Source organism: Bos indicus x Bos taurus, chromosome 23 (genome assembly GCF_003369695.1).
Source record: "Bos indicus x Bos taurus breed Angus x Brahman F1 hybrid chromosome 23, Bos_hybrid_MaternalHap_v2.0, whole genome shotgun sequence".
NCBI classification, from domain to species: Eukaryota; Metazoa; Chordata; class Mammalia; order Artiodactyla; family Bovidae; genus Bos; species Bos indicus x Bos taurus.
In genome coordinates, this window is record NC_040098.1 from 28654863 (window position 1) to 28673021 (window position 18159).

The window sequence follows — 18159 nt, forward strand, 5'->3', positions numbered from 1 at the left end:
TAACATTGCTTTGGCATTACTTTGTAATGCCGTTAAAGTAAAGTAAAGGTAGTAACATTACTTTGGCCACCAGATGCAGAGAGCTGACTCATTTGAAAAGACCCTGATGCTGGGAAAGATTGAGGGCAGAAGGGGACAACAGAGGATGAGATGGCTGGATGGCATCACCGACACAATGGACATGGATTTGGGTGGACTCCGGGAGTTGGTGATGGACAGGGAGGCCTGGCGTGCTGTGGTTCATGGGGTCGCAAAGAGTCGGACACGACTGAGCGACTGATCTGAACACTGCTTTGTTTTCCTTCATAGAATTTATCCGTACTTGACATGTCTCCCCTGTTAAATGAACTCTGTGATGATAGGGCTGTTCGTTGCTATGTACCCAGATCTTAGGCTAGCACTTGACACAGGACTGGCAGTTGATAAATGCTGTTGAAAAAAAAAGATATTGTGGGTTGGAAAAACTGCCCTTCTGTAACATCATCCTTGAATCACTTTTATTTCTTTCGGCCACAGAAAACAAGCCTTAAACCAATGAGGTTATCTGTAGGGTATTTATTAAGCACTCTTTAATCAGGGAGACGGGATACAGTACAGAATAAAGAGGTGTCTACGTTCTGGCTCTGTCACCTTGCTAGCTGTATTACTTTGGACATGTTGATTTATTTCTTTGAATCTGTTTGCTTGATATAGAATGGGAATAATGGTACACCTTGGTGTTAAATGGTTAAGTGATAGTACATAAAGGGTCAAACGTTTGTTATCAGTTTTGTTAAGTCACATCTGACTTCTGTAGCATATAAAAGCGAGAGGGGAGATATCAAATGTTTCATTCAGGAAAAATATCCAGGATGAACTATGGGAGGGGTTATTGGGTAAAGGGTTAAGCACATTCTGGTTGAAATTTTATAAAATGTTATGTAACACTCAGGTTTCCTTGGTGGCTCAGTAGGTAAAGAAGCAGCCCGCAATGCAGGAGACCTGAGTTCAACCCCAGGGTGGAGAAGATCCCCTGGAAGAGGGCATGGCAACCCACTCCAGTAGTCTTGCCTGGAGAATCCCATCGACAGAGGAGCCTGGTGGGCTACAGTCCATAGGTCGCAAGAGTCTGACACGACTTAGCGACTAACCCACCACCATGTAACCCTCATACCCTAGTATTTATCGTTAACACTTGGGGCAGAATCTAGACCCCCAGTCCTGCACGCAGTGGCTTCAGAACACCTTCCTGACTTACAGCCCAAGCCCACGGCCCTTAGGACATCAGATACATCAGCCAACCATTACTTTGGGTAAATGCCGCCCACCGGTTCCAAGGCTGGGGAAAAGGTAGGGGGTAGGATCCGCGACAACTACTCACTACCTACACCTGGGGCTGGCCGTTCCCTAACTCCAGCGCCAGCACCCCCAGGTCACCTTGACTACCGGGCCAAGGACCCCGTGGGAAATCGAAGTCCCGGCACCTTGGGTCCTCCTGCGCCCAGAGGAGGGGTGCCCAGAAAGAAGACCTGAGTGGCAAGAATCTAAATGAAGAGAGAGGCGCGGAAAAGAACTGGACAAGCGGGAAAAAGATAATAATGGGAAAAATTATAGTTTCCTTGATGCCTTTTGTTACTGGTAGTAGCGAAGGAGTAAGAAGTGGCTTAAAAATTTTTTTTTCACGCAGGCATTTTCTAAAGGCAACCCTGGAGCGCGCAGACCCACACAACCGTGGAAGGCCCGTCTTCCGGTTCTTTGCGCCTGCGCGCTCGCATCAGCGAAGGCGGGAGGCCGGGTGGAGGGAAAACCGGGAACCGGAAGTGAAGGCAGATTCCCTTCTTCGTCGCTGTTGCCGCCGCCATACGTCTTTGCCTTGCTCAGGTAAGCTTTGGCCTTCGGCACCATCCGCCTCCATCTGCGTTTCTCTGCGGCCATCCTGTCGCACGAGCTCCTGATAGCCCTTGTACAGGCCATGGTCTTGTTGCTGGAGTCTGATTGGGTCGTTAGTTGCATCGCTTGCATCTTTTTCGAGATGAAGAAACTTCGGGGGGGGGGAGGTAGGGAAGATAGGGGGGCCCAATCCAAGATGGTGGCCCCGGCGCCATTGTGTTTTCTTTGCTTCTCGCTCCTTCGGTGGGGCCCTTGATTACTCGAGGCCCCAGTGACATTGAGAGGCGGCGCTAGGCGTCCTCTGGTCCTGGCTATTTGCGGAGGGCGGGGTCTTCTCACTTTCGCGCTTATTTCTGGGTCCGCGGTACGCGGCGGGAATACGAAGAGGAGCCAGCTTCTAGGCCTACCTGGACGTTTCTCACCTCGATTTGCCCACCGTTATTTGGAGCATTTCCTAAATGTTTACGGCTGGTGTCATTGTGTGTTTTTCGGAAACGAGCCATAGCTGAGGAGTAACGCAACGGTGATGTGATTGATGGAGGAGTGGGTTTTTTCTCTTGGCCGAGCCATTCTCTAGCCTCCACCCTCCTCCACCACCATCACCGAAGGATTTTTTACGCGCGACTATGAGGTGTCTGAGGACTGGGAGACTGGCGTGTTGGGAGACGTGGATGGCAGCCACATGATGTTTCCATTTTGAAAAGTGAGCGCTTTGCGCAATGACGACCGTAAATCTATCACCCTTGACTGATGGCTGCTGTCGACACCTTGAGATTATAGGGAAAGCACAAGGTCTTTCATTGAGGATTTTTCATTTTGTCACTTAACATTCTCCAGTCTTGTAAATTGTTAGTAGTCTGTTTTTTATGTGTCTTTAATTTTTTATCCTCACTGCTGTCCCGGAGCAGGAATTTAGAAGCTGGCCTTGCCTTTCTAGCTTTCCGGTTTCTGCTTCTCCGATCCTATCCTTTTGGGAACTTACGTCCTAATCACCACTCCTGGGAAACACACTTTTCCCATTCTGTGTGTTATGTTTGTCTTTTGTTTCTTTGTCTTGTGTTTTTTTATTACTTGTTTTTCCCTTTGTTACTTTTGTTTCCAGGTACATGTGTCATAGTTTAGGGAAAGGAAGAGTGTGGGGATGGACAGGATAGATGGTGAAGGCTCTGCTCATGACTGATGTCTCCTCCCTGTTTTTTTTCCCTCCTAGCTCTTCTGTCAGAAACTAGTGTGTTTCTTTTCCTCTTCTGTTCCTCAAGCCCCCACTCTCCTCCTCTTCTCTTCCTTTATTCTACGCTAACCCATCCGGAGACCCTTCCCCTTCTCCTGCCGGCTCAGTTATGGCGGAGAACGATGTGGACAATGAGCTCTTGGATTATGAAGATGATGAGGTGGAGACGGCAGCTGGAGGAGATGGGGCTGAGGCCCCTGCCAAGAAGGATGTCAAGGGCTCCTATGTCTCCATCCACAGCTCTGGCTTTCGTGACTTCTTGCTCAAGCCAGAGTTGCTCCGGGCCATTGTTGACTGTGGCTTTGAGCATCCATCAGAAGGTAAATTTCCTGTTGGGCATAGAGTTCTCATTGGTGCTTTAAGGATACAAGAAAACAGATAATAGCCATGGTCCCTTACAGATTTGTGTATAGGGTAGATCAGGAAATAAGTACCAGAACCTATTTTAGCAGTAAAAGATGTTTATACAGGTTAGTCTTTGTTCATGATAAGTGCTAGTGATTTCAGAGCAGCTTAGAGTGGCTTTTCTCCTTGTCTTGTTTTAAATTTTGTCTCTTAATTGAAAATTTCCAAAGAGGAGCTGGTTGGACCCTTGGACCAAGTCAACTCTGGTCTCTGCAAACCTTTACGGGTGGTCTAAAGATAGCTGGCTTTTGGGTCAAGTACCAAGTTCTTCCCTGGTAGCTCAGACGGTAAAGCGTCTGCCTGCAATTCGGGAGACTGGGTCCAGTCTCTGAGTCGGGAAAACCCCCTGGAGAAGGAAATGGCAACCCACTCCAGTACTCTTGCCTGGAAAATCCCATGGGCAGAGGAGCCTGGCAGTCTACAGTCCATGGGGTGCAAAGAGTTGGACACGACTGAGAAACTTCACTTTAACCAAGTTCTTCATTTTGCCCAAGGTTGTAGAGTTGTGTCACCCAAAGCATGACAATCTGAGTAGGAGAAGTAGCCTGTGACAGGCACTCAAAAGTCATGGATTGTTACAGATTAAGGAGCACTGAGACAGAGGAGCACCTAAGATGACCGATTGGTAGATGCCCACAGGGTTGATGGCAGGACTTTGGGCCCTGGAGTTAGAAGAGGCTAATACTAGAAGGAACTGGGAAGGTCTTGATGTGGGAATCAATTTGATTGAGGGACTTCCCTGGTGGCTCAGACGGTAAAACGTCTGCCTACAGTGCAGGAGACCCCGGTTCGATCCCTGGGTCAGGAAGATCCTCTGGAGAAGGAAATGGCAACCCACTCCAGTATTCTTGCCTGGAAAATCCCATGGACGGAGGAGTGTGGTAGGCTACAGTCCATGGGGTCACAAAGAGTCGGACACGACTGAGCGACTTCACTTTCACTTTGATGGAGGGAGCAGAGAGAAAGGGGTATGGAAATTGACAAGAATTACTTAAGAATTGAGTGGTGAAAAAAAAAGAATTGAGTGGTGAGAAATGGGTTTGGCCTGGTGCAAAAATGTGGTGGAGATTGGAGTCTAATTTACCTTTTCTTTCCTACTTCTAGTCCAGCACGAGTGTATCCCTCAGGCCATCCTGGGAATGGACGTCCTATGCCAGGCTAAGTCAGGCATGGGAAAGACAGCGGTGTTTGTGCTGGCTACACTGCAACAATTGGAGCCAGTTACTGGACAGGTACACTTGCAGAGAGTGCTGGGCAAAGCATCTTGGCCAGTAGTGTTCAGGAAGGGTGTTGCCTCAGCTACATGATGCTTTGAGAGCTGTGAGTTCTTGCTGTTAAGATGACCTTTATTACGCTTGACTGAGAGCCCTGGGGAATATTCTGTAGTAATTATGGGGTTAATGATTTAGATCTGGAATTGTAGCCACTTGTGGTTTGCTGGGTATGCTTTTGTGACATCCCTGGTGAAGGGATATACTGTCTGTGTCTCCACCTACTGTCCTTCCCCCCCAGGTGTCTGTACTGGTGATGTGTCACACTCGGGAGTTGGCTTTTCAGATCAGCAAGGAGTATGAGCGCTTCTCCAAATACATGCCCAGCGTCAAGGTAAGCCAGGGTGAGAGGCTTGGGGGAATGAGGGTATGAGGAGTTGGAGGCACTGGGGACTTGCTAGATCAGTAGTCTTCACGTCCCACGGGTATTAAATACCTCTACACAATTAAACATGTAGGACATAGTAAGTTCCTGGAACTTAGGTGTGTAAGAGATTTATGTTCCCATACGAATTATACTTGTTAGAGGTGCCTGCTATATTGTATTGATATGTGTATACATTGTATCAGTATGTATACACACTGTGTCAGTATGGCTGTGCATTGTGTAGCTGCGATATTCAAGGTGTGGTTCCCAGATATTCAAGGTGTGGTTCCCAGACGTGTGGTTTCAGTGTCACTTGGGAGTGGCTGGAAATGTAGATAACATGGGTTCCACCCTAGACCTATCCAGTATGAACATGCATTCTAACAAGATTCTCAGGTAATTGGAGTTTGAGAAGCATATGTATATACTTGATGTATGTAATTTTTTATTCTCCTTGGGTGAAAAAATATAGTTTTGTTCAGATTAAATTTCCCCCTTAATTATTATATTTAGAACTAGGAATATTTGAGTAGTAGCCCTAAACTAAAAATAATTTGTTTAAAATAGTAATAGTAGTACTTGCGCTTGGTAAAATGTGTAGTTAATCCGAAAGATCTTATGATGAATTTGTCTTCTCCTGTCTAATCATACTTCACAGAGTACCACTTGTTAACTTTTTTTTTTTTTTTTAACTTCTGATGTTCTGTGAAACCAAGTATTAGACACTATTTTCTCAATTTGTCTACTTAAAAGCCATTTTGACTTTTCATGTAAGACTGTTTAGCTTGTTTACATGGTTCTTTTTCCCAGAACTTGGGGAAACTATTTAATTTTCTAAATACAGTCAAAGCTCTATGTGTGTGTGTAAAGTATATCTGTGTTCTTACATTGTCAGTTTTGTTAGCATTTACTTTCTGTCCTTTTAGCAAGTAGACTTTCCATAACTTTCCATTGTTATGACTATGAAAACACTTGTTGAGCTCAGTAGAGAGCTAGGATGTAGTTCCACCTCTGTAGGTTTAATTCTTCACCTTGTGGACTCAAAAGAGGATGTTTTTGGTGTCAAAATCAAATATAAATTTGATGAGAGAGTCTGTCCATTTGCTCAATATTATGTTTCAGTGATTTGATAAAGAGATTGAGCTAGTTCTGCAAAATGTCCTACCTCTGGATTTGTCTGGTTACTTTCCTGTGGTGGTGTTTTAACTTGTTTTTCGCTCTCAGTGTTTCCTGTAAACTGAATTTTTTCTTTTTTTTTTTTTTTTTGCTGTGGCACCTAGCATATGGGATCTGAGTTCCCCCACCAGGGATCAAACCCATGCCCCCTGCATTGAAAGTAGACTGCCAGGGAAGTCCCTAAACTGAAAGTTATGTTTGAAAGCTTAAATGGTTCAAGTTAAAGATTTTTGGCAAGAATTCTTCACAGATGATGCTGTGTATCTCCTGTTTTGTTGCAAACCACTTGTCCCACAATTAATGGTTTTAGATTTACTCTAGACTTAGGGTTATGATAGTCTGAATCCCTTGATTGGTCTCCCCCTTTGAAACTAAAAAAGCAGTTTCTGATGCTGTATTAAAGGCTCAACAGCCATTTCCCTAATAGTTTTAAGGTGCAGTAATATGTGTAGCCTAAACAGGGTTTATTCAAAGGAATTTAAAAATCTAGGGTCAGTTAGGAACACTTGATACCCGTGAGCTTTTTTTTGGTACTTGACACTGTTAATTTCTTGCCATCCTCCTTTTTACAGGGAAGTCTGGCTTTGGAGTTGGAGAAGGAAAATTGTTAGATTAAGTCAGAAGAACTAAATGCTAGTTCTCAGAGCATGTAGTTTAGGACAGGTCACTTTTGTTTCTTAGCTTCAATGTTTGGGGGATATGATACTTTTAGATTAGGTGATCTCATGTTCCATTTAGCTCTGAAATGTTCTGAGAATTGGTTTAGAGCAAATTGAAAGGATGGGAACCTTGGGAAGGTTGACCCTTTCCTTCCTTGTGAAATACTGTTCTCTTCTGGGTTGGCAGGTTGCAGTGTTTTTTGGTGGTCTGTCTATCAAGAAGGATGAAGAGGTGCTGAAGAAGAACTGCCCGCATATCGTCGTGGGGACCCCTGGCCGCATCCTAGCTCTGGCTCGAAATAAGAGCCTCAACCTCAAACACATTAAACACTTTATCTTGGATGAATGCGATAAGATGCTTGAACAGCTCGGTAAGTTGTCCCAGTTGGGCTGGGGCTGGTCTAGTGATCTGGGAAGTTGCCTTTTGGAGCCAAATGATGCTTATTTGATACTGGAGCACTTTAGTGCCAGGACGACTCTTAATCTATCACCCATGACTGATGGCTCTGGCTTCCCTGGTCAGTCTCTGTTAGGCTTGTTAAGCTTCCTTGGTGATCAAGGAGAAGGGTATCATGTTCTTCCTTTTTGTGGTAGATGTTTATCTTTGAGAGGAGGGACCTAGCTAATCTTGGATGTTAGTCACACCACCATTGTGTCCTTTGTAAATCTCTGTAGTGGGTGTCATAGGGAAGAAAATGGAACTGGAAAAAGAGACAGTCTACTCGTTTGGCATCCTCAACTCAGATTATATCATCAGATTATAGCTGAATAAATGTTTCAACTTAAGTTCTGGAATGAATGTGGAGAGTGTGTGTGGGAGTCTGTGTGGTGTGGTGTTCCAGTGTGCCAAGTGCTGTGAAGAAAGGAAGATGTTTTATGAGAACGCAAATTTGGTGAATGAGACTAGGGATGGGCATATACCCAGGGATAAGTCATTCCAAATGATCTTTGGCTATTCTAGATGGCGAGCTATAAAGTGGGCTCCAAGTAGAGATGTCATATTTGCCTGACTGGATAGGACAGTGTGATCCAGAGGAAGCGTGGAATGGACTCTGACAGCTGGAATGTAATAGGTGCGCGATATTGGTAGACAGTTGGAGCTTGGGGAGAGAGGAGTAGGGAGAAGGGCTTTGTAAGGACTTAATCTTTGTGAGCCTTTGCAGTGGGCTTTATCCCCATTTTCTAGTTGTGGGCTTTGGGGTCTCATCTAATTTCTTGTGTGGTTAAAATACACGGCTGGAACCTGGGCCATAGACACTGTTCTTCCCGCTGTATTATAACCCTGGACATGATTACATGGCGGTTGGAGATAATAGAGTAGAGAGAGACCTGAGGCAAATCTTAACCCTGACCCGCAACTCTCGGCTCACCCACTTCCAGCAGTCCTTACCTCATTGATAAGCCTGTCTCTGATCTTCATTTATGATAATATGTCTCTTTTCTACTATAATTTTTTTTTTTTCTTTTTCCTGTAGACATGCGTCGGGATGTCCAGGAAATTTTTCGCATGACCCCCCATGAGAAGCAGGTCATGATGTTCAGTGCTACCTTGAGCAAAGAGATTCGTCCAGTCTGCCGCAAGTTCATGCAAGACGTAAATACCCTTCTACCTTCTCTCCCTCCACTCCCCGCCCGCTGCCTTCTCCCCCTCCGCGCCCTCTTCCTCCAGACTCCCTTGTCCTTCAAGCGCCAAGAAGGGGGCACGTGCCCATTTGAAAGTGATGACTCCTTGAAGAGACACACAGAGGCAGAGACAGTTAGTGTTAGGGTCTGCGCGGCGCCAGGGAAACTCCGGAAGACTTGGTCGGGTTAACGTGAGAGCGGGTAGTGTTCGACTTTTTTTTTCATCACAGCATTTTTTGAACCTCTTCTCCCTTTTGGGGGAGGGCAGGATTTTCTGCCCTACCACCCACCCATCGTCTTCTACATACCCCCTACAGCCACGCACCCTCAAGGTGGCATCGAGCATACAGCCGGAGCCTTCTGCTCCCCAAACTCATAACCTCCCGGTGGCAGGAGAGCAAGAGAGGGACAGACAGATGGCAGGGCATGTCCAAAAGAAGAGCAAACAGCACACATGAATCCGCTCCCTCCCCACCTCCAGGGGTGGGGGCCTTTGGCACCTCAATCCCCGAGTCCATACTCCTTCCTACCCGTACCTCCTCGCACCCGTCGGAACCTCGGTTGATGTGAACCAGCAGCGGAGAAGCACCGTGGCGCGGCGGGGGAAATGCGGACGCACTCGGCGGTGGATGGCGGCAGCGGAGGCCGCGGGGAACCTGACCAGGAAGCTGAGGACCAAACCAGCCTCTTTTTCTGTTCCCGGTTTTTTTCCTGAACCCAAGGCGTGCCGTGCTCCCTGTTTCTTTCCATTTGTGTTGGTGGGGAGGGGTGTTCTGAGTAGGGTGGTAGATTTTTTTTTCTTCTTTTTAACTCTTAATATTCAGAGGGATATGGAAGAAGTAAAGTGAGGAGCTCCACTTGGGTGTTACCAGGTGGTGGTAGGGTCTGGGCTAGGCAGGCCCTTGTGTAAGCAGTGGAGTGTGTTCTTTCCCTCCCTCCCTGCTGTGCTCCTTCCCGTGGACCATAACTCTTACCTTTAGCTGTATTTGGGGTTCAAGTTAGATTGGAAGGAAGCCATGGAACTTCTCTTTGGAAATCCTTCCTTTGCTAGTCTGCATTCTGAAGTTCAGCTTCTGGTTTTCTCCTATGACACACTTATCCTTTCCCCAAATCTTGTACCCTGGGGTTTTATGTTAACCATGGCTTCCTGGTGACTCAGATGGTAAAGAATCCACCTGCAATGCGGGAGACCTGGGTTGGGAAAATCCCCTGAAGAAGGGAAAAGTTACCCACTCCAGTATTCTTGCCTGGAGAATCCCCATGGACAGAGGAGCTTAGTGGACTTCAGTCCATGGTGTCACAAAGAGTCGGACATGACTGAGTGACTAAGCACAGCACACAAAGGGAAATTGGGCTTTAGAGTTGACTCTTGTGCCAATTACCACTTTTTTTTTTTTTTGTAAATGCTATCTACCTTCCCTTCAAGGGCTGTGTGTGTGTGTTTTGTTTTTAAAGATGACTGAGTAACTCTGCTGCTCTGAATTTGCTTCTTAGCACCACTCATTGTACCTTCCTCGTAACACTGTAGATGGTTTGATTTTTCGTTCAGAGACCAATCTCATCTAAAACTATTTCCTTGTGGTCCGAGGGCAAGTTGCTACTCATCTTGAGTAATCTTTGCCTCTCTTTTCATGGCATTTTGACCTTAAGTCCATTGAAGCATTCTGATCTTCCACCTTCCTAATGGGGATATGGGAAGACATCTACCTTCCTTATGGAGATATGATTCTCCTAGTTGAGAGAATATGCGAATGGAGCTCTCCCGCATATTAAACCAGCTCTAATGGATTTATTCTGACCTCGAGTCACTGTTGCCATGATTTCCCAGGTGTTTGCTTCATGTTCTCGCTTTGAGAACCACTTCCCTTTGTTTTTTTCCTCCACCACCTCCGTATGAGGTAATGGCACCTTGCCATTGGATGGTTGGACTCTGCCCTTTCCTCCGTGCAGAGTTCCTTTCCTATAACTATTTTCAGTTGGGAAATCTTAAAACTCAACTGATAGGAAGGAAATCAGATCTAATGTCCAAAAGACCACATTAAAATGTGGGTATTTTTGGGGGTGGGGCTGGGTTTTCAATCTTCTCTCTTCTCCCCATCCCCCCATGGGGTGTATTGGAGATCAACTTCCTCCACCCCCCCAGGTTTAACCCCCCCACTCTGCCCTCCTCCCGTTCCCCACCCCTTCCCTCCCCCCTCCCCCCCAGCCAATGGAGATCTTCGTGGATGATGAGACGAAGCTGACGCTGCATGGATTGCAGCAGTACTACGTGAAACTGAAGGACAACGAGAAGAACCGGAAGCTCTTTGACCTTCTGGATGTCCTTGAATTCAACCAGGTCAGTTGTCCAAGGTCCAGTAGGGAGAATGAGTACATCTCCAACTGTTGGCAGAAACCTTTTTATTGAGGAAGCCATGGATGCCATATGAAAGAATGGTGGAAAAATTCTTGTAAATGAGAGAAAGACTTTTAGGGGCTAAACGTGAGCACGATGGGAATTGCTTTTCTGTTCCATGCCTGACACAAAATAAACCTCAAATTACAAAATCCTTGAGTCTTAAAGTTGGTGAGAGTCCCACAATAATTAGGCATGTTAGGTCTTAAACTGTGTGTTTTGCACTGCTCACCTGGGGAGAAGTGTTTCATTACTTAACCTCTTGTGTGATTTGCACTAAGAATCATTTTCTATAAGCTCTTACTATGTTTGATGTTTTGGTGAGTGGGAATAATGGTCATGTCTTTCCAGACTTAGGTCAGATTTTTACCATTCTCATGTGGTGGCTTCATTCTTGTCTCCTAATTTATCTGGTAGTTGGTTACTGTTTTCCATATCCTCTGCAGCGTGTTTGTCTCCTCAGGAAAAGTCAGAGCCAAGCAGGAAAGACTTAGTATTTAGAGCAGAAGAGGAAGTATGTGATGGGGACTAAGGAGTTTTTTAGAAATTACTGAGAACTCCTGCTCGTAATCTTTCTCACACACACCCTCATGGACACACATCCCTCCAATCTCATACACACCACGCACGCACACAGGTGGTGATATTTGTGAAGTCTGTGCAGCGTTGCATTGCCCTGGCCCAGCTCCTGGTGGAGCAGAACTTCCCAGCCATTGCTATCCACCGTGGGATGCCCCAGGAGGAGAGGTGAGTCAGAGACGGGCAAGATGTTTTGTGTCCTTGCGAGCAAAAGGGACCCTTGAGAGAAGAAAATCTCAACACTCTTTCTGATTTCCTTTCTCATAAAGGCTTTCTCGGTATCAGCAGTTTAAAGATTTTCAACGACGGATTCTTGTGGCTACCAACCTGTTTGGCCGAGGCATGGACATCGAGCGGGTGAACATTGCCTTTAACTACGACATGCCTGAGGATTCAGATACCTACCTGCATCGGGTAAGCCCCACACCTGGAAGATAGGCCAGTGTCCTCTCCCACCCCTTGGGTTTCTCTATCTTTCATATCTTGCGTTTCTTCCCTCCCTTTGTGTGTCTTCCTTCTGTGGGGCCTGCTGGTCCTATCACATGTCTCTTTCCAGGTGGCCAGAGCAGGCCGGTTTGGCACCAAGGGCTTGGCCATCACATTTGTGTCAGATGAGAATGATGCCAAGATCCTCAATGATGTGCAGGATCGCTTTGAAGTCAATATAAGTGAGCTGCCTGACGAGATAGACATCTCCTCCTACAGTGAGTAATGATCTCATGAAGCTGCTTCCCCTAGTCCTTTAGATTCTCTTCATTTGCTTAGTGGGTTTTTTCTTAAAGCCCCTGGTGCATGGTGGCCACTTGACAAGTTTGACATCCATATTTCTGCTGCCCCCACCTTGATGCTCTATTGGGATGTTTAGTTGACCTGTGTATGGGGGTCTCTTCTCATCAAATTATTTCTCTTTCTCTACCCCCAGACCTATCCTCTGACCTGCATACCACACAAACATCTGGATGTGTTGGGAGAGGGGTGTTTGTGCCGACTTTGATTTTTTTTTTTTTAAATTTTTCCCATGCTCTAGTCTAACTGCTGTATTTTCTTTTCAGTTGAACAGACACGGTAGAGGACTCACCCACCCGTTCTGGAATGTGACAGTTCTCTTCAGGAGACCGCACCAGGCGTGGGGGTGAAGGAGACACTACTGCTACCGACCCCGGGCGCCCCAGTCCCCTGCCCCATGACTTTCCTGGCATCACCACCACTCCTGAACCCCATTTCCCCGATTTGTCGGAAATTTTTTTTTTTTAACAAAACTAAAAAACTCATGCGTCTGTGGTGTCTATAAGCATTCCATCCCTTTATTGGATTTGGGGTGAGGTGGTTCTGGGGCATAATCCAGAGTAAATTCCTGTGGGCACTGTGTGCCCTGCTGGGGGCTGAGGTCAGCGGGAGGTGTTGAATTGGGATGTGAGTGAAAAGACTGCAGAGGCCATGACTTCTCATGACTATCCAATTTTTAGCCCTTTTGTGGCAGTTTCTTCTGTTTTCTTAGGGCCTGGGAGAGGCTGGGATGTTGCTGATCCAAGGGTTGGGGAGGGTGGTGTGCAGTTTTCAGGGCTGGACGGTGAAGGGGCCACTGATGGAAAGCTTAGGTGACTTCTCCCAGGCTCTCTGTGTCTCCTCATCTGTTCCTTTAGCTTCTGTGTCTTGAGCACCAGGGCCTGGGCTTCCCAGGCCCCTTCTTGCCCTTCCACCAGGGCCTGGTACAGCTCCAGCTGCTGCTCCAGCAGCTCCTCCGCCTGGGCCAGCTCAGCTGTGGGGCGGGGCTGGCGCTCCTGGGAGAGCAGAGCATTAGGGAGAGGTCATCGGCCAGGGCTGAGGCTCACTGGAAGTCAGGAATTCTACCTCTGCCCCATTAATTTGAGGTCATCTTACTGCAAAGCTAAAGCAGTTTCCTGTCTTGGGCATAGTCCTGGAGTGGGGTGTGGGGTGGTAGTAGTTAGAGATCACAGCCCAGGTGCTGTAACTGGACTTGAAGGTGCATTTGGGAAGGGGAGAACTGGCTGTCCCAACCCTCCTGAGAAATAATTAACTGTTAGATAAGGGGAAGTTATTCTGTTCAAGGGCTTTGTGAACTGCAAGGAGGGTAGGGTGCAGATAGAGGGTGTCTTGTCTCGGGTGGGGACAAGGAGGGTGCTTTAAGGAACTGAGGGTTGGGACTAGCCCACAAGCATGGGGTAGGGGTGGGGGGGCATGTGCTGTGCTGTGGTTAGTCGCTCAGTCATCTAGGACTCTGCGACCCCATGAACTGTAGCCCTCCAGGCTCTTCTGTCCATGGGGATTATACAGGCAAGAATACTGGAGTGGGTTGCCAAACCCTCCAGGAGATCTTCCCAACCCAGCCATCCAACCCAGGTCTCCTGCAGTGCAGCTGGATTCTTTATCATCTCAGCCACCAGGTCTCCTTTCAGCTGACATGTGGTGATATGGAGGGGATTCTCTGCCCCCCAGTACAAATTTGCCCTCATGCCCTCCACCTTCCTTGGTGCCACTTACCCTGGAAGGTGACATCTTCCTATTGCGTGTGGAGCTCGTCTCTGCTGTGCTTCTGGGACCCTGGGAGCAGCACCTCCAGGAGCCCTGGAGTATGGGGGCCCAGGATGGCAGGAGGAGGTGACGGCAGCATTGGGAGAGCCAGGCCAGAGGGAGGCCCATGGCGGGTGAGGCAGGAAGCTGTCTGAGCCACCCCACAGCCACCAGGAACTGGCTCCCTCTGGGCTGTGGCCTCGCTTCAATGCCTGGCCCTGCCCCTGCCCTGCTCTGTTGCACCCACCCGCCTCCCAGCCTGGCCCCAGAGTCCAGGAACTCAGTTCCCTAGTGTGAAATTGTTCCTGCCAGGCAAAATTTCCTTCAGAACTCTGGTCCCCAGCCTACCATGTCTTGTGTCAGTAATTCTTAGCACTGTGTTTCTTACTCATTCCTCTCAGTTCTGCAAGGGAGAATGAATTACATTACAGGTTGGCAGATGAGGAAATGCTCAGAACTTCATTCAGCACTCACTTATTCAAGTATGGGCTGGGACCTGCTCTGGGTCATATGTGCTCAAGGCTCCACAGCCTGCTGGAAAAGCCTAGGCCTGCCAGACTTGAAAGCTCACCCTTGACCTGGCTCAAGTATTGATTTTCACTTTATTTCCCTTTCCTCTTCTTGCCGGTGACCTTTCTCTTGTCCCTGTTGTACATTGTTGGGGTTTGCCTCTTCTGTTAAGTTGGCACCATACACAGGTACTGGTTTCAAGCTTGGTTGAACTGGTGAGCCCTCCCATCAAATATGCACTAGAACAAAAGCCTTGTCCACTCACTGAGGCTTGTGTATAAATACTGGACTTCCTGCAGTGTGTCCTGAAATGTCCTGTTGTGGCTAGAGGGCACAGTCATACCCCTGGCTCACAGAGTGGATGGTTCCAGCTTTGATCTAGGAAAAAGTAGGTCCTCAGAAAAACATGCCCTAGAAAGCAAGGTTGCTGGACAGTGGACAGCTGCAGTTTGCTATTGGGACATCACACTGAATTTGGAGGGAAGATGGCCTCTGCCATAGTGGGGTCAGAGGAGCAGAGAGGGAGACCTTCCTGGAGGTCAGTGATTCTTGAACTTGGGCTGAAGCAACTTTAGATGAAGTCAGAGATCTCTGGGTTCCCCATTAGTTGATAGGTTCCCATTTTTTAGTGGAAAAAGAATGGAGAGTCCCTGTACAATTTTGGAGGAGACAAGCCTTCCCTCTTGTCTCTCAGTGATAGGGTTATATGTGGGGGCTCATTTTTGAACTGCAATGTGTGCACAGCTTTAAGTCCTACTTGTTGAGACAGAAGAGGCCCAAACTACTGTTGTTACAAATAAGGGAAGCTAGCACAAGGTTAAACAAGCCACAAGTAACATTGAAACGAAACTAAGCACATTTATAAATTAAAAGCAAGATTAGCAGCTATTAATTGAGAAACTTCTGTAAAACAGTCTAGATGATGCACTAGTAATAAAGTATCCTACCTGAAAATTAGACATTTCTATCATGTGAATTTCTGTTTCAGGTTATGAACTCCCAAATGGACCAACATCCAGTGATTTGCAGTAGGCAGTCCTAAGCCATGAATTATAGTAGAGTCTGGATTTGGCTTTGGCAGAGCTCAAGAAAAGACTGGTATTTGGATCAGTTCAGATCTATTGGGTGAGCTGTGGATCTCATAGTCACAGAAATGAAGGGATGAAAGTAGATAAATGTAAACCTAGAGTTACGTTACTGTGTATATTTAGTTATTCCTGAGGGGCTAGTAGTCTTTTTCTTTATGTGGTGCTGTTTTATTTATGTCTCATAGTCTTAATCAAATGAGAGGTCTGGCTTGGCCTCTGCAGGAGGGGCCTATCGACAGGCAGAGGATTACGGGAGGTGTCTGGCATGAGGCCGAGGGGCTGCTCTGCTGATGCCACCTTTACTACCGCATCCTGCCCAGTGGATGGGGCAGGCCTGGGGGACTGACGGGAGTCACGTACCCTTCATGCGAAACTTGGGGAGATGGGTACTTAGGTATATTTAAGTCCACCCACTGCTCTAATGTGAGAAGTTTACTGAGAGACACTTTTTGTTCCTGTCACAGGTGACCTTCATGGTAACTTTTCAAGAGAACTTTCTTACTTCACTTTTTTTGGCATGTGAATGTCCGGTTGTCCCAGCACCATTTATGTATTCTATCCCTGGGTTCTCTGTCCTGTCCACTGACCTTCTTGTGTTTTCTTTCACCAATACCACGTTATCTTGATTAGCATAGCTTTGTAGGAAGTCTTGAACTCAGGTAGGGTTTTCAAGTGTCCACTGACTGTTCTATAGTGTGCTGGCTGTTCCAGCTCTCTGGCCTCTCCGTATGCATTTTGTCAGTTTGTCAATACAGGCATTCCTTGGAAGTATTATGGGTTTGCAGACCACTGCAATAAAGTGAATATTGCAATACAGTGAGTCACATGAATTTTTTGGTTTCTCAGTTTAAATATATAAAAGTCATACAATGTGTGCGTGTGTGGGCTCAGTCACTAAGTTGTAACCCCATGGACTACACCCCAGCAGGCTCCTCTGTCCATGGACTTTTCCAGGCAAGAATAGTGGAATGGGTTGCCGTTTTCTTCTCCAAGGGATCTTGCCCACCCAGGGATTGAACTGGTGTCTCCTGCATTTCCTGTATTGACAGGCAGATGCTTTATCTCTGAGCCACTGGAGAAGCCCATATATACTTTATACTGCAGTCTGTTAAGTGTGTAATAGCGTTATGTCTAAAAAAAACAATGTGCATACCTTAATTAAAAAATAATGCTGTTGGAAAAATGGCACTGATAGACTTGCTCAACACAGGGTTGTCACAAACCTTTGACTTGTAAAAAATGCCAGTATAATTTATTTCTTATTGAAGTACAGTTGAATTACAATGTTGTATTAATTACTGTACAGCAAAGTGACTGGCTATATATATATATTTTCATATTCTTCTCTATTATAGTGTACCATAAGATATTAAATACAGTTTCCTGTGCTATACAGTAGGACCTTGTTTATCCATTCTGTACACACCAGTTTGCATCTAATTCCACACTCCTAACCCAACCCTCGGCCTCCACTCTCACCTGATTCTGTTTCTGTTTCATAGGTTCATCGGTGTCACATTTCAGACCCCACATATGGGTAATATCATACGGTACCTTTCACCCAGCTTCCCTTAATGTTAACATCTATCAGAACTATGTTGAGACCAAGAAACCAAGAAGTTAAAATTGGTACAATACCATTAGCTAAGCTGTAGACTGGATTTCACCAGTTTTTCCACTAATGTCCTCTTTCCGTTTCAGGATCCAATCCAGGGTACCTTAATGCATTAGGTTGTCATGCCTCCTTAGTCTCCTCTGATCTGTTGAGTTTCTTACGCTTTATCTGTTTTCATGAACATTTTGAAGAGTACCAGACAGAACGTTTGAAGAATATCACTCAGGTTGGGTTTGTCTGATATTTTCTCATGATTAAATTGGGTTTATGGGTTTTAGGGAAGAGAACTGTAGATGTGAAAGGCCTTTCGTATCACATATCGAGGGTACATGATATCAACATGATCTTTATCTGCCAAGTTTCTCCACTCAGTAGTAGTTTTTCCCTTTCCATTCTCTATTTTTGGCTTCCCAGATGGCTCAGTGGTAAGGAATCTGACCGCCAGCACGGGAGACACAGGAGATGCAGGTTCGATCCTTAGGTTGGGAAGATCCCTTGGAGAAGGAAATGGCAACCCATTCCAGGGTTCTTACCTGGGAAATCCTGTGGACAGAGGAGCCTGATGGGCTACAGTCCAAAGGGTCACAAAGAACCTGAGTGACTGAGCACATAGCACATTCTATTCTTTGGAAATGAGTCACCAAGTCCAGCCCACACTCAAGGGGAGGGAAATTAAACTCCATCTCCTGGAATGGGGATTCTCTTCATATATTACTTGATACTCTTCTGTAAGGAAAGTGTGTCCTTTCTCCCTCCCTTTAAAATGTTTTCAGTCATTTGTGTATTTCAATATGAACTCAAATCTTTTTTAAAAAATTGTATTTGTTTGGCTGCACGGG

General features: G+C 46.4%; 2 protein-coding genes and 2 non-coding genes across 5 annotated transcripts; 3 read left to right on the forward strand and 1 right to left on the reverse strand.

Annotated features, from left to right (window-relative positions):
• The first annotated feature begins 1751 nt into the window (after positions 1 to 1751).
• DDX39B (DExD-box helicase 39B) lies at positions 1752 to 12866 on the forward strand. 2 transcript variants are annotated; one of them, XM_027524115.1, is made up of 11 exons: positions 1752 to 1860; positions 3080 to 3420; positions 4610 to 4737; positions 5018 to 5110; positions 7166 to 7349; positions 8454 to 8572; positions 10808 to 10939; positions 11634 to 11743; positions 11845 to 11989; positions 12132 to 12279; positions 12628 to 12852. In XM_027524115.1, exons 2-11 carry the CDS (start codon positions 3210 to 3212, stop codon positions 12642 to 12644), a joined length of 1287 nt encoding a protein of 428 aa, XP_027379916.1. In that variant the 5' UTR covers positions 1752 to 1860; positions 3080 to 3209; the 3' UTR covers positions 12645 to 12852. The 2 variants fall into 2 exon arrangements, with proteins under 2 accessions (XP_027379916.1, XP_027379917.1); XM_027524116.1 differs by lacking the exon at positions 1752 to 1860 and adding an exon at positions 2192 to 2572 and having other exon boundaries at positions 12628 to 12866.
• LOC113882324 lies at positions 2547 to 2625 on the forward strand. The gene has a single exon (XR_003508338.1). It is a non-coding gene; the product is annotated as a small nucleolar RNA SNORD83 (small nucleolar RNA).
• On the forward strand, positions 7408 to 7484 carry LOC113882325. The gene has a single exon (XR_003508339.1). It is a non-coding gene; the product is annotated as a small nucleolar RNA SNORD83 (small nucleolar RNA).
• MCCD1 (mitochondrial coiled-coil domain 1) lies at positions 12855 to 16556 on the reverse strand. Its single transcript, XM_027524133.1, has 2 exons — positions 14078 to 16556; positions 12855 to 13356 (listed from the first exon to the last, which is right to left on the reverse strand). The coding sequence occupies exons 1-2, from the start codon at positions 14234 to 14236 to the stop codon at positions 13027 to 13029; spliced, it is 489 nt and encodes a 162-aa protein (XP_027379934.1). The 5' UTR covers positions 14237 to 16556; the 3' UTR covers positions 12855 to 13026.
• Between the last annotated feature and the right edge of the window lie 1603 nt (positions 16557 to 18159).